We start from the raw sequence: 16877 nt of genomic DNA, 5'->3' as shown, positions 1-16877 counted from the left end.
CTTTTTATCTCCCCGTAGTGTTCGTGCTTTGCAAAGCCTCTAGCATTGTAAGTGACGTGTCCGATACCAAAAACGTAGCAAAGCTGCACAATCGGCTTTTTGACTGAAGTCGATACATCAATAATGTCTGCAGTAAAATGGATCGTTTAGTCTCTCTCTCTCTCTCTCTCTCTCTCTCTCTCTCTCTCTCTCTCTCTCTCTCTCTCTCTCTCTCCTTTGCTACTATTTTTCGTTATTCGGCACCAGTTATATAAGTGGATTTCGCCAGTTTGTCATCTTAAAGTTAACTCTTGAAAATTGGAGACTTAATCAGAGATATTCGTAATTATCAAAAGCAGAGGTCGTCAAAATCAACAAAAAATTTCAAATATTGTCATTTCAATTGTTTTATTAAATCTAATTCAAGCCTGATGGGTGATGTGGACATTCATCTTAATGTGCTACCACGTCTCGTATGAAATTACACGCTGAGATACTCCCCCTTTTCAGGGTAAGAAAATTCTGAATCTTTCTGATTTGCTGCTTTACGCTTATCTTTAAAAAATTAGATATATACAGTACTTGTATACAGGATTTGGCACGATTATTAAATTGCAGGACCGAGTCCACTGCACGCACATCGATGCAAGTCGGACCATGATGTCAAACGCAGTGGCAGCTGACGTACCATCATTATCGGTAAGGGTTATTTGCCATTCTGTTCAGTGGGAGTAAAAAGAGCGAACAATAAATAATGGAATAATAAATTAACAATAACAGAGAAACAATTCGGACAACTCTGGAAGAAAATTTGGGCAAACAAGCGACCTCAGCTAGGTTCGCTCTCCAAGGTTTCGATGATGGAAAACCAGCTCAGAATGGAATCATGAAAAGAGCTCTATTCAATCTTGTCCCTGAGACTTGTCACAGATATTCCTCAAGGTATGATAGGCTAGGGCTTGCTACCTGGAAGTTGAAAACGCTAATGGAATTGACATTCAGAATGCACTGTCAAATGGACAGAAGGTTCTTTGATTCCGGTCTTTCTGAGAAAACCAAATGCTCTGCTTGACCTTTCAAGACACTGGGACTGTTAGTAATCCTAGATACACCCCACTTGCAAAAGGTGAAAAATTGCATCTAGTATACTTCAGATGACCGCCGAGGATTGAACAATAGGTCAAGATAAAACACCATATCACAAAAAGGAAAGTCATCTGGCAGGTGATGGATGACTTTTATCAGCCAGTGCAAGACAAAGACTAGATTACTGGAAGCTTGAAGCAGTGAAACCCATGTTTAGTCCAAGAGCACAAGTCTAAAACCCTTAATCCTTTCTGTAACGTAATATGAGGGATGTATTTTGATGGGCATCATGGCGTGGTCCAATATGACGATTTGATGGTGTAAAGGACATTAAAAGAAATCTGACAAAGGAATTGGTGGTGATCAGTTCAAATGCGCTTAGAAATTAGAAAATGCTTTGAGAAAGACTTAATATTTTTCATTTTAAAATCTAGCGTTCTTTGAATTCACTCATTCTTGGATCTCAGTTGTCAAATCTTATATTTGTAACTAAAGATGTCAAACTTTAGCCAAGAATATGTTCTGAAAGAAACCGTCTCCTTGTTTTCCATTTACAGACTTTAAAAATGCAATAACAACAGGAATTAAATCATTTATATTGTTGAATTTAAACATTAATTAACGAGGGAATTAAAATTTAATTAAATTTTTATAATAAAGAAATTGTTAGAATAGAAAATCACGCTATTATCTGATTTCTATTCTAATTCAAAAATACTGACGAACTATTTATTTGCAATAAATATTTTTTTATTAGTAAAATAACCATTCTGTTTCTAAAATAATTCAAAACCTCAGAAGTGTATTTAGAAAAATATTTGGTTAAAAATTTTAGACAAAATAGGAAAATTCAAACTACATTTCTGGTGTGGCGTGTAATTTTATTACATGAACTTTCTTTTTGTTTTTCAGGGCCACAAATGGGGTCAGACGGATGTCTCCCTACTGTGATCACCAACACAGTGATGTCGCCTTTCTGTCGAAATGAACTCCCTCACCGTGGACGTAACTAGTTGGATCCCTCTATCTCACAGGATCGTGCGTGCCACTCGAAGTGCGCGTGCCTCGTGATCAGCAATCCTGGAGGCGAAAAGTCATGAAGTTTCCGTTTCTGGCTGTGCTCCATCATCTTTTCCCACCATCCTCAATAGCCAACCATTAAGGACAAGGAGGAATCCGAAACCTACAGTCATCCCGAGGGTTTCCGGAACAATGTGTGCAGTATCAGTTTCCGTTATACACGGACGTCGTCCCGCTCTTGTTATATATGTCTTCCTAGCACTGGCATGTCCCCTGGCGGAGGGAAAAAATTCCTCCCAGTGCAAAGACGGCCTTGTCATTCCCCTGTGGCTCCCCATAGACAACCTCAGTAAGGGGGACGTGGTGGCGAGGGGCGTGGTGTATTTCATTGCCTTGGTGTACATGTTCGTAGGAGTGTCCATCATTGCCGATCGCTTTATGGCCGCCATCGAAGTGATCACCTCCAAGGAGAAAGAGGTGGTCATCAAGAAACCCAATGGCGAGACCCAGACGATCAGCGTGCGGATATGGAACGAGACAGTCTCCAACCTGACCTTGATGGCTTTGGGGTCATCGGCCCCTGAAATACTTCTCTCTGTTATTGAAGTTTACGCACAACATTACGAAGCTGGGGAGCTGGGTCCCGGCACCATTGTCGGCAGCGCGGCGTTCAACATGTTCGTCATCATTGCGATCTGCGTGTGGTCAATTCCTTCCACAGAAGTGCGGAGAATCAAGCATCTGCGGGTGTTCTTCGTCACCATGACCTGGAGCGTGTTTGCGTACATCTGGCTCTACCTAATCCTCACTTGGTCCTCGTACGGGGTCATCGAAGTGTGGGAAGGGTTGGTGACGTTTCTATTCTTCCCCACCACCGTCCTAACGGCATACATCGCAGACCGGAGGCTGCTGATATACAAGTACTTGTCGAAAAAGTACCGGATGAACAAGAGAGGGGTGATCGTCGGGGGTGAAGGGGAGGGAGACGTGGAGATGGGAATCAACAAGACCAACATACCCGACGGCGGACTCAAAGTGTTCGAAGAGGAGGAGAACGAGGAGGTGAAGGAGTTTGAGGAGCACAGGAGGGAGTACATCCAGTTGCTGAGGGAACTGAGGAGGAAGCATCCGGACTGCGGGATGGAGGAGCTGGAGATGATGGCCAGGGAGGAGATCCTCAACCGGGGACCCAAGAGCAGGGCTTACTACCGACTCCAAGCAACGAAAAAACTGACGGGAGGGGGAAACATGATCAAGAGGAAGGTCGAGAAACTCGAACCGGAGAAGAGCGAAGAGGAGGTGGCCCCGAAAGAGGAGATTAAAGACGACCGGGTGCGGATCTTCTTCAACCCGGGTCACTACACCGTTATGGAAAGCGTCGGACAGTTCGCCGTCAACATCACGCGTGAGGGCGACGTCAGCAACACGATCTGCGTGGATTTCGAGACGGAGGACGGCACTGCCGAGGCGGGTTCGGATTACGAAGCGATCGCAGGAACAGTCGTGTTCCGTCCCGGCGATTCCAACCAGCAGGTGTTCATCACGGTCATCGACGACGACATCTTCGAGGAAGATGAGCATTTCTACGTGAGGCTGAGCAACGCCCGCTATCTGGGCACTCCGGATGGCATTCCCCACACTATGAATGGGTCGCCGGGTCAGACTATTCCACGGCCGCCGATTGAGCTTGTCACCCCGTCCATCGCCACCGTCATGATTCTGGACGACGACCACAGTGGAGTGTTTAGCTTCGCGGAGGCGCACATGGAGATTTCCGAGTCGGTTGGAGAGTACAGGTTAAAGGTCACTAGATGCAGTGGTGCTCGTGGAAGGATCATAATATCGTACCGAACTCTGTCCGGCACGGCTAGGCCTGAAAAGGACTACAAGCCTGCGGAAGGAGAACTCATGTTCGAAAACAACGAGACGTGGTAAGTGTGTCTTCGTGACCAGGTAAGTGGTCCACACATTGCAAGGCTTCGGATCGAACAGAAATTATTTCCATTTATGTAAAATTAATTTTGTTCTCTTATTTGCAAAGCCATTTATTAACGAGCAAATAAGTGCTTGTTTTAAAGTAAAAAATCAAATGAAATAAATTAAATATTATCCCCGTAAATTTGTAATCTTCTTCGTGGATTTCGACCATCAGATGATTTATTTAGATAATTTTGACGATGATTTCTGCTTAAAATCGTATTTATGGTTGAACATTTTCAAGCGAAGATGGCAGAGAGGTTTTTTTGCACTTCGCACGCTTCTGACTGCTGCAATCCCTAATTGGAAGCCGCAAGTTTTGATGCTGTTAAAATGATGATGATGTTAAAATTTGATGATGTTAAAAAAACTGGATAAACATCGTTCAAATATACTGCGAACAGCAAGGGACCTAATGAAGATCCTCGGGGAACTCACTCAATCTGAAAATATTCACTATATGGTGTTTCATTATTGTCAACCGTGCTACCCACGAGGGCAAACTTAACTTCTTGGGATATAACTTTATGATCGTTAAACAACACTTAAAATGCCTGCATCACATTGGCCCTCTTGGTAGGGTCGCCATACTCCCCACACCGGGTGGAAAAGACCTGAGTTTGAGTCCCGTCGATGACGGAGTAATTTTTATGGGCTTTTACGCAACGTGGCTGAGTTAGTCGGTCTCAGGAGAGGATTACATGGTTTTCCTTTCAGAAACTCGGGTTTTTCTTCCAACAAATAGAAAATCGACTACAGAACTCAGCAACTTACAAACAATATACGCGAAAAAATATGGCCTTAGTCGCTGATACTCCTAGAACACTACTACAACAACTACATCGTGTATCACAAGCATTTTTAAATCGTAGAGACTGCTAAGGGAAACAGCCAACACCACAAGAACAATTTGAAGCCGCTGTATTATTTTGAAATACTACGCTTTGCAAATGGATTCGTCTTTTCTTCGTATAACACAGGTCAATAACGTGTACCTGCCAAAAACGTTAAAATATCATCTACCAGGATTCCAATAACGTCTGTTACCAAAGTACGCCTTGACTTTGTCTTAATGGAAGCCAAAAATATAATATTTTTCGCTTCCATTAAGACAAATGCTTTATTTTAAACAGTTTCAGAAAAATGACATCAAGAATGATGTGATTTTTCTGCGACTACTTAAAAGATGGCCGAACTAGTTTTACACACGAAACAACTATCAAAGTGTCTTCTCAGAATAGCTGATTCCCTGATACATGAAAATAAAACCTGGCTGCTCAAAAGATTCATCTCGTTGGAACTCCGCATATAAACAGACAGGAACTGGAATAATTTCGTTCTCTTTTTCAGTGAGCAAGATACAGTGTGTCCTGACGAGATTACCGAACGCCAGCCCGACAGTCGTACACTTCATTTCGCTCCTTCGTATACTTGATTAGTTCTGTAATTGTCACAGAGCCAGCTGATTCGACAAGTCTGTGTCGCACATCCCACTCCATGCAGATAGTGCGAAACGAATGATCGCCCGGACAGCTGACGAACATGTCTGTGTGCGCAGTGGGTTCCACGAGCGGCGGTCACATCGAATTACACTTCGCCACTTTGCAGTCGGAAAACTTATTGCGTAGCCTTGACCGACCAGATAAATCGGCTCACGGGATGGCCAAACCGAAGAGAGTGAAGCAACGAGACACGAGCTGATTGTCGATTATGTGCAGCAGTTTACGACTGCGTTCCTAATTTCCATCTTGTTACCACACCTAGCATGGAACACCCCTAACATCGGCAATCCACTTCTGGTTATCTACGTTAGTCTTTATATGATTATTAAGTTTAGAAAGTACAATATTGCTTAATGAAAGTTTTCGTTATATTTGACAGAACAAAACTTTGTCTGCCATAAAGGAAACAAGGCTAATAGCAATGTATTTAAATTGCAGAAAACAATTTCTGCAATTTGACATCTTTACTGGCGTCTTTCAACTTACAAATTACTCTGAACTTCCTTTTCACTTTCATTTCTTGGAGCTCAGCTTCCCTAAAAGTGAAATCCTTGATGACTGTAATAACTCCAACAAGCTTTCTTCTTCCAACTGCATTGGTTCATTCCATTAGGAACTTTCGGCTGTTGTTATGATCAACAGTCTTAAACAACTCAAGCGATCAGAACATCTGGAATATCTACCACCGAACTTTTGTCAAATGGACATGGATAACTTAGGACTGAATATTCACTAAACTTTACTTTCAATTGAAAAATAACTGTTTCATCTACGCCAACTTATTTCTCCTACTACTAAAAAGCAAGCAAGAATCAATGACCCCCTCTCTAGTCCTCCCACCGCCGTCTTACCCAAGCCGAGTGGAAAAGACCTCAGTTCTAGTCCAGTCGATGGCATGTGGAATTTTATGGGCCTTTTCCACAGTGTGGCCGAGTTAGTCGGTCTAGGCGAGAGCAGCAAAATTTTTTTCCTTAAAGTTTTAGTTTTTCATTCAGCAAACAGAAAATCGATTTATATATATATATATATCTTTAAATCTCTTTCACAAGTATACAGAGTATAAAATCAACCAAAATACATAAATATTTAAAATAGTTTTAAAAAATTTTATGTATTCCTAAATTTAACCTACTTTTATGCCTTTCTGTAACTGATTTTAAGCTTGTAGTCTACCTTCCTTAATACGAATAAAATTGTAATACATGGATCCAGTTTTCTTAAATTGTATATCAAATATCTGCTTTCTTTAATCTTAGATAGCAGCTGCTAATTAAAATAACCACAGAAAGGTTTAGCATACGATTTTGCAGATACTGGACAATATTTTCCATCCTATCATGCAGTAGAATATTAACATGAACACAGAGCTTAGTTTGTAGGCAAAAACTACACGATCCATCTTTCTGAAATTTAGTTCAATTTGGAAGCTAATTGAAAAAGGTGGGAATAATCCCACTTTCATACACATACTGGCAAAATAAACTTGAGAAAATAAGTCCATTGAGTTACGTCTTAGGTCTAACTTGATAATTCAATATCATCAGACTTTTATTCCATCAAATTGATGCAATGTTGTCTCTCTGGCATTCGGTGTATGAGTGATGAAAAATTTAAAACTGGAAGGATGCACGCCACATTCTCCAACAAACTATAATGCATTCAAAGTCATTCTTAGGATAAAAATTCTTAGGAATTTTCGAATGCTAAAATATTCACAATAAATCCCTCCGAGTGTTGTGTATCTTCCCTCTCGCTGAAAGATAGTAAATTCACCAGAAAAGAATTCTAAATCTGTGTTATCCCTTTTGTTACCAGATTTTCACCAAAACCTACATGTTTGCAATTCTCCAGTAATTTTAATAACAATTTGTTATTGGTTTTCGTACGAAGAATTTAGAATGGAAAAGAAATAAACAAACCGAACATGATTTCGTATCTTTATTCAACTGCAATTTAGAATCCGTGAGCAGCACATTATAAACAGGATGGCAAAAACACAAGATTAACTTTTCAATTTAGCCCACCAATAAGGAGTAAACAATAGCTTATTGTGTCCCTTGGCTTCTGTTTTCAGCATCAATGATGACGACGTAATTAAATCCGAAATACTGTAATCTACCACTCTCTTTTCTGTGATGGTTAAAACTTAAATCTTGTCCATGACAAAGGGAATTCATTAGGGTCTATTTTAAAAATTATAGATGTCCATAATTACAAAATTTAATGCTTCATTTATTGAAATAAACATTTATCTCATGGAATCTGATTGATAATCGATAGTTTTTCCCTTTTGGAGCCGCTGTATTATTCTGAAAAACTCATAATTTTGAGGATATACCGAAAATCTTTTAGAAGTTGTGGGCAATGGATTATATTAAGGATAAATTGACTTATTCTTGATAAACCATCAAAATACCATTCAAGAGGCCCACAGATAAATCTCTGGCCCTCTTATTGTTGCCGTATAGCGTGGACATTTATATACACTAAACACGGGATGAAAAACCTGCGAAATTGAATATATTGTATGTCTGCGCTTATAATAGTACCTAAGAAGCTGTTTTTTATTTGTATTTTTCTTTCTTGTATTATCTTCTGTATCTGTCCAGATAGCCGACAGTTTTAACGTACTTTGCAGAATTCATTCTCAATTTATAACTGTGTTGGTGAAATGTAGTTTTTTAGCAATTTGCTTATATTTAAATTATTTACCAGCTGTGTCGGTAAACTGATTTTCCAATGATATCTTTAACAGTTTGACGATAAGCTTGAGATAAAAATAGCAATAAACTACCTGTTTCACCAAAGATAAACACAGTAATCCGCTTTATCTGCCCGGGTATCTCACGCACAATGATACCTCTGGTGTTTCTCTACCACACAGTCAGAGACCAAATATCGGCGCTGTTTTAATGTTGTCGCTCAATGTGATGATTACTTCTGGACTCGTAATGGCACAAGTCGGATTGCTCCTAACCTCGCACTGTAGGGTTCTTACATGTGAGGAGGTACCAACAAAAGTGGTTGCCATGAAAAAAATTCTTCGTTCATTGGTAGTTGTATGTGGCATTGGTGAGGTGTAGATCATACAACAGCATCATTTCCAATTAACTGTAAAAGCGTAAAGAATGAGAGCCCTCAACTTTTTCAAATATCCGGTAAATTTTTCAGTGTCCCAATCTGTCTACAGGACCCTCTACTTCTGTAATAGATTGTGTATGTTACAATTAACCGCTTTATTTGTGATTGTGTTTCAACAGTTTCACAGCTACCATCGTACTCGTGTATGTAATCGGGTGAATGCGAAATTGGCGGTTAACAAGTAACTTAACAGTTCCCCGAAGGTCTATCAGCAAAATGCTTTTCCAATATCTGCTCATTGGCCAAATTAATGATTATTCTCCAGCAAAGCCAGAGAACAATTAAGTTACCCAACTCATGAGCAAATGTATCTGCATAGCGGGCTGGGATTTATCATATTTCACCAAACTTACAAATGGGAAATAACCAATAACTCTACATACGAACTGTGCCCGTTCTTAAATCATGGATAAGGACAAGACAAGACATTATTTACTATTCTTTCCATAATATTCTTTCCATCCTTTCTGACCTGATTACTTTTCTTTTGAGCAGCGAGATGTGTTTCAGTTCCTTACAAGATGAACTCTTATCGCACGTTCCGATTTTATTTCATCCCTTCGCTGTACAGAAAACGCAACGCCGAATCTTCCTGCAGTAAAAACTTGCCCGCGTTACAAATTTTGTATGTCTAACCGGTGTCTCTGAGAACAGTAGGAGGGGGCACGTTCAACATCCATCCAGCGTCACGGCTTCTTCTAAAGTTTATTTCTGTATTGTTCGATGTACCGTTGCTATGGTTTGAGACGAACGAAATGCATTACCATCCCCCCCACCCTTCTCCGATGTTTTCATTTCAATGGCACACAAACTCTGAAAATATTCTCGCACTCAGCCAGCAATCACGGAAAGCGTCCCGAATGGTATTGGCTCAATTGAAGAATATTTCCAATTAGATTGCAAATTCACGCACGTGATATCATGCTAATGCCATTTCCCTCAACTGCTGAACACGGCTTTGGTATGCTAAAAGTTGTTTAGTGGTGTTTACGTTTGATTTAAATTTATTCCAAGGCAACTAAGTCCAAGAGGCATCAGTATATCGTGTTTTTAATCAGTCCCTCACCAGAAACCAAATATTTCCATTACCATGTACAAAAAACATCATAAATGTTTCTCCCATCTAGAAGAGCTCGAATCCAGATCTTTTCCGCACGGTGTGGAAGTGCAATCATCTAAGCACCGTACAAGCCGAGAGAGTTTATTGAAGTCCTCATTTTACTTTTGCAAACAAGAAGAATGAGACTCTTTAAAATAAACTGCATTATATTCAGTGATTTGGTGTCCATCACTGGTGTCCAAAAGTTAAATTACTACCATAAAATCTGCAGTATAAAAATATTTACTTTGTGAAGTTTTGTCCTCCTGGAGAGTACAGTAGTTTCATCACTTGTCTTTCCCTTTGGAGTCTGAGTTCGATGGCTGAAGGAATTACGACAGATCGATTTTTGTCATGTTCCCAATCCATTTTGCTATTTTAGCTCTCTCAATTATAACTGGCCACCAACTTAAATTAATGGCGTTACATAATTGAGCTTTTTCATTGAAAAAGATTGAGTCCACTGCGAATAATTTAAAAAGATTGGTAGAAACATTGTAATTGCGATCCATTATCTTTATAATAATAAACGATTTTTCTTCTTAGTTTTAAATAATTAGATGTTGATTGCCAAGCTCTCTGCTAGCACAGTCTCTCTTAAATAACTCTGTCATTTCTTTGTACTTTCTGCCATCTCCTTTTATCAAATCAACAGCAACAAACAAGCCTCTGTTTTGTTTTCTTCACTATTTGTAGCGTCGTATTTATCAACTTCTGACGCAGCCCTCCCTCAATGATACTCACCAGAGAACAAGAAGCATTTTCTCTTTTTATTATTTCATTCCTTTCCTCTTCAGGAACAAAATAATTCACTTGAACAACGCGCCTCTAATGACATCTCTTCAGCAAGAAAATTGCGATCATAACTCATCCATCCCAGTGCTCCGAGGAAGTTAGGCTTACAGATTGAATTCTGCTGCTCTCGCTCTTCTAATTTTCTGTTATATTCTCGAGTAATTCTTGTATTCTCATTCAGGCAAAGTACTTCAAATCGAGCGCAACCTTACAAAACTATTCCGAATCTATTTTGGCACAGAGGACCCATCATTATCTTGTATAAGTATAATAAATGTTTAATAATGCAGTTTGGACACAAATTAAACTGACGATATAACACACGGGATAAAAGATATTGCAAGGCCTGTGGACTCGATGGAAAATATTATGGTCGTTGTCCTCTTACGCAATTATATAAAGGAGATCTCGTGAACCAAAAAAAGAAAAGAAAAGGAAGGGTTGGGTGGCTTACTGTTGACTCACATAACCCGCTTATCCCCACAAACTGAAAACTAATGGATTTTGGTATTTCTCTGTACTTGAATTTAAAATAAAACTTATTTAAATTCTCTTTCTGTTGTTTATTTGCCTTATTAATTTTTTGGGTTCAGGTGTGATGGAAATAGCAAATACCTGGGGATTCACACGCTAGCCGTTAGCCCACTTACATAAACATCAGATGGAGAACACGAACACATGTTTTCCTTTGAAGGAGAGTTTTCGTAACACATCAGACGGCGTCAAGCGTTCTCTGACACTCTTCACTGACGCATCCCACTATTTTAGATAAAATGGTGGGAGATTTTTCACAACTAAGCACATGGTTGTGTCACTTCGAACATTCTCTACCTCTCATAAGACGGGAGGACAGTCGTAGCTTAACTACTGCAGTCATTTAATAATATTGTCTCTAACGTTATTCTGTATAAGTTTCTTCCTGCATATATGTAAGGAAGAGTGGGTACTCCTAAGATAAGCTCAAACACATTCCAGGTCTCCAGATTTAATAAGCGAAATATGGCCTGAGTAACCCATGCATCAAACACTCTCATAACAACAAGAACAGCTTTCTGCATAATTGTGAACAATTCCAGCCTAGATTCAGGAAATAATACTTCCGTACAATTGATTTTTAATATCGGTTGAAGTCTCTCTCTCTCTCTCTCTCTCTCTCTCTCTCTCTCTCTCTCTCTCTCTCTCTCTCTCTCTCTCTCTCGCTCGCTCGCTCGCTTCCTTCTTTCACAAAGTATATTCAGGTTCCATGAAAAATATGTATATTCCATAAACAACCTTACGTGTAAATCTTCCATAATATCCCCATTTAAATCCTCCGCAAGCACTTTCTCACACACACACACAAATTTGCAGCACATCTTCCACATAAATCATCCAAACACGCACATTCTCCGCATAAACCCTCCATAGACATCCCACATATTAATCCTCCATAAATATACCACATATACACTGTGCTGCCACTTTATTAGGTACACCCTTGCTGGGCACAAAAATGGTTTGTCCCACAACCATTGTATAAGCGTACAAACCGTAGCAAGAATGGGGAAAAGGAGTGAGCTAACGGACTTCAAACGTGGAATGGTACTAGGTGCAGGACGTGTTGGACAAAGCATATCTGAAACGGCAGTTCTCCTGAAACTTTTCACGCACCACAGAGTCAAGGGTGTATCGAGAATAGTGCAACGAACAGAAAACATCCTCTCAACGGCACTCCTGTGGAAGAAAATCGCTTGTTGATGAGAAAGGCCAGAGGAGGATGGCTAGAATTGTGTAACCAAACAGACGGGCCACAATGTCGCATATCACGTCAGAATACAACCTTGGTGCGCAGAACAAAATGTCGCAACGGACCACTAGTCGCACTTTGTCGCGAATGGGCTACAACAGCCGACGGCCACATCCCGTACTTTTGTTATCAATGAAGAACAAGAGAGCACGCCTCCTGTGGGCACAGCAACACCAGCACTGGACTATCCAGGATTGGAAAATAGTTGCTTGGTCTGATTGGTCGAAGTTCCTGGTGCATCATGCTGATGGAAAGCTCAAAATTTGGCGAAAACAACATGAATCCATGGACCCATGTCTGACGACTACTGGGCAAGTGGTGTGGGCAGTGTTATGGTGCGGGAAATGTTTTCTTGGCACACGTTGGGTCCATTGATACCCATAGATTCACGTCCGAATGGCACATCGTACCTAAACATCGTTGCTGACCAAGTGCATCCGTTCATGCGGACAGTTTATCCTAAGTCAGATGGTTGCTTCCAGCAGGATAATGCGCCGGTGCACAAAGCCCGAATCACTATGGAATAGTTCCAGGAACATGACAATGACTGCTGCAGTGTCCCGCTCAGTCTTTGCTGCAGTGGCTTGCTCAATCCCTGGATCTCAATCCTATTGAACATCTTTGGGATGAGCTGGAAAGGGCTGTTCGTTGCAGGCCTATGCCTCCGTCGAATCTCAAGGAACTGTGTGACACACTTATGTCTGCACGGTACTCCATTCCTGCACAACATTTTCAGCACCTTCTTCAATCCATGCCTAGACGAATCCGGGCTATTTTGAGGGCTCAAGAGGCTCAACACGCTACTAAGTAGGCGTACCTAATAAAGTGGCAGCACTAAATCCTTATTAATATACTCCATATGCATCGTCTATATAAATCCTCTATGAGAATTCCCTTCATTAACCTCCATAAGCATTTCTACATAAATCTTCCATAAGCATCCACTTCCAACAATCACATAATTCACCAAAATCCTCCATACACATAATCCATAAACATTTTCCATATAAAATCTCCATTAGCTTCTCACCATATAAATCCTCCATAAACATCTTACGTATAAATCTTCCATTAACCTGAGCAGAGTCATAGAACGAACTTTTCTAAAACCCACTCGATCAAGGATTGAATGAGAAAGGCAGTCTCACTTATTTTCAAAAAAGTACAAATAAACGTGGAAACCAAAACGTTATTATAAACATTATTATGAATAAACTCCGCCTCAAAATTCAGCCATGATGGCTACAAGAAACAACAGACGTTTGAATCAATACCAATAATAGTGTTTATACAAATATAAACTGTAGTTTGTAGAGATGCGGTTTTCCAAATCTTTTTAATCCTTTTGAAGATGGAGAATTGCGCAGTAATTTGATTCTGTTGTACTCCCACTAATTTATTCGTGTCTAAAAGACCAGCTATTTAATCGGAGAACGGGTTTTGAAAAAGGATTGGCTTCGCATGTACGAAGAGAACATCCAAGCGGCATTGCGTACTTTCAACAGTTGTTCGATTGCGCTAAAAGAAGAGAACAAAACCATCTCTGGAGACAGTTCCGGCAATTTACATCGGCGTGTTGAACAGAGAGAGCAACACAATCCCCTCTTTTCACGACAATCTGCAGACTATGAATTTTTCATTTTTGCTGACTGGGTGACTGGCAAAACAAAGGACATTGCACAGACGTGTCTCTTTCTGATGTCTTCTCGTGAACAGTTTGACTTTTGTACTCCCGAAGAAAGAGGCAAAAGAAAACGCATTCGGGACGTTGCTTATGTAACTGTAAAATCGATTGTTTGTGGCAGTCGTTATTTCAACAGACACGCGCACTGTTGTGAATAAGTGCGAAGTTAATTTTTAATATTGAGTAGTTTGTGCAACGTAATGTCTCTGCACCGGTTGACTATTACAGAGTTGTGTTGTTCAAATCATCCGAAGAACTTTAACGTTTTGAAAATTTCCAAAACCGTGTTACCCCCTCACCTCAGACTGGCTAACTCACCCACGTTGTGAAAAAGACCCATAAAATTCCTCTTGTCATCGACGGGACTCCAACCTTAGGTGTTTTCCACTCGATTTGAAGAGGATGGTGATTCTACCAACTATGCTATCCACGAGGGCAAATAGCTGTCGAAAAAAATAGAAAACATGGATACAAAACAAATACATCATACTTATATTAACACCCAGTTTTAATTCGTTGACTGTAAGAATAATTCATAAAAAAGAGACACAATAGGCATAAGACATAAATGTCTTATGCCTATTGCCTTCGATTCCTCTCCTCTCTTTATCCATCTCTCAGCCTCTTTCTTTCTCTAAACAATCCGAGATGTTATTCTCCTTAGTGATTTTTTATCTCTCCCATCTTTATTCTCTTCTCCCTGAGTGCTTCATTTCGTCTTGAAGTGATGGTTAAATTGTGACAAAAACCTCAGGAGACAACACTTATGTGTTGTTTTCCGAGGTGTTAACCAGAGATGTCTCCCTTCTTCTCACAAATGTATACCATCTCAATTAGCGACATTTGAACACTAACCTTCTTCTACACGAAAACAAAAGGCCTTATTTTAAAAATAACTTTCTTTCAATGAAAAAGGAATTTAATATCTGTGAATTAACGCATAGAAGGTTAGCAACAAACTCGAAAATCATTTCATTGCTGTTTTCATATCATTTATATTAGACCACCTCAATGTACTATTAGCAGCACACGTCAGTTTAATCAAATGGCTGGATCTTAGACGATAAAAATATTCCTTTATAGTTGTGCTTGGATCGCTTGCATATCTGCAGAGAAAATAGGTAAAACTATCTTCAAGGAACACGCGCTTACCATAAAATGCGTCATCCAATCTTTAATGAGGGTTGGTTTCCCTCGAAGGCTGGTTAACTGTCTAAAAGATTCAGCACAGATTACAAAGAGAGAGAGATTGAGATCATATGTATTTCTCTCCAATAATGAACAGACTCTCAAGGCCATCGAATACAGTGTTGCATCCATCACAGCTTATTGGATAAAATTCATTCTTTTGATTAAGGTAGATTCTGCACTTTAAATGAAACGACTCTAAAACATTTGATGGCAATATTTTACTTATCTGGAATGCGTACTCCTGCCTCTCGGGAGATACTGATTTATTCAAACAGTACTGAGATGGAATATGACAGAAATTAAGACGAATATAGTTTTCTTTGAGAGACAGGAAGATAGAGTAACCAGCGTTGTAAACGAGATCACAGCTGATGATTAGCCTTCCCTTAAACTTTAATGATATTTCTGTCCTAATATTGCAGAAGTAGTTGTATTGTATTAATGCAGGGAGAGGGAGACTATGGCGTGTCATGTATTTGGCGCCACTAAATTACTACTCTGGGGCTTCCACTGAGCTGATTAAAGCAAACTATTCCATTCTCTGCTAAGGAGGCAGAATTTCAGCTGTTTTCTGCTTCTGAAAGTATAAGTGTTCTTATCAGAAACTTTCATAGGCTGGGAGATAAACGTAACCAATTCAGGGACGGCCACATTTCTCAGTAAAATACTCCTATAAACAACAGCGCTTTAGAAATCGTAATACAGATTCTATTTTACCTTTTTTCTGCACAACGGAGCTATTTCAAGGGTTTTTGTCCTTGGAGAAACTTTAACATTTAAACTGTACTAAAAACAGCGATTTTCAAATTGATCTGTAGATGGCGCACCGCTGTTAGTCCAGGGTGCGTGACAAAAGCTATTACAGCCCACGTGTGGATATTTTATTAAGTACTGAGGGAAGTTATTGTGCACCAAAATCAAGCACTGGGTATGTCGTCGGGCTTTTACGATGTATGATAAACACAACGATAGTATTGCCAGTGTCTTATTGGCTGCCATGTATTTATACCTCAAAATTTAAAAGGAAACATTTTTCTTAAAGCAGTCTAATAAAATCTATTGTAGCACCCATAGTGATGCTTCCCTGTATGGCAGATAAGTTATGCTAGAGAGTTGCTTTGTGGGTTCTTTTGTATTATTTCAATATCAGAATTTGAATTTTGGTAATTACTTCAAAATTGGTTAGGAATTCACTGTATAATTTCTTTAAAGCACTTCCAGTTTCAGATTCATAGCAAATGGAACTAATTCCGTGATCCAAACGACTTTGAAAGCATCCTTTCCACTACACATCAAGCAACAACAAAGATGTTGAGGTCGTACCATCCTGAAGACATTTCAGTTTTCCTTATCGATTATTTTACAGGGTGACCTTCAGAGAGGTGTAGACAGACCATGCACAAGTCTGCGACAGTTACTAGAGTGTATGCGGCACGTGGTTTTCACTACAGACTTTGTACCCAAAGTGCCAAATGTCAACAGGAGCAGGACATTCTGCTAGATTCTCGAAACGAAAATACAAACCTTTTTGAACGTGATAAAAATTTAAAAATCCTTTATCAAAGGCATTATCCGAACTTACTTATTAAAAGTGATTGGATGCAATCATCGAATTTC

The 16877-nt window shown here is 39.8% G+C and overlaps 1 protein-coding gene across 4 annotated transcripts in view; it reads left to right on the top strand.

Annotated features, from left to right (window-relative positions):
• LOC150088581 (sodium/calcium exchanger 3-like) overlaps nucleotides 1-16877 on the top strand; it is a 139670-nt gene that overhangs the window by 59832 nt on the left and 62961 nt on the right. For all 4 annotated transcript variants that reach the window (XM_090369586.1, XM_090369585.1, XM_090369587.1 and 1 more), the window contains exon 2: nucleotides 1978-4016. In XM_090369586.1, the coding sequence (XP_090225712.1) occupies nucleotides 2278-4016 (1739 nt within the window). In that variant the 5' untranslated portion in view covers nucleotides 1978-2277. The remainder of the gene's footprint in view (nucleotides 1-1977; nucleotides 4017-16877) is intronic.

Source organism: Mastigoproctus giganteus, chromosome 3 (assembly GCF_048544385.1).
Source record: "Mastigoproctus giganteus isolate SK-2022 chromosome 3, ASM4854438v1, whole genome shotgun sequence".
Lineage (NCBI taxonomy): Eukaryota > Metazoa > Arthropoda > Arachnida > Uropygi > Thelyphonidae > Mastigoproctus > Mastigoproctus giganteus.
The sequence above is the reverse complement of the archived record's forward strand: the minus strand, read 5'-3'. Positions and strand labels throughout refer to the sequence as shown.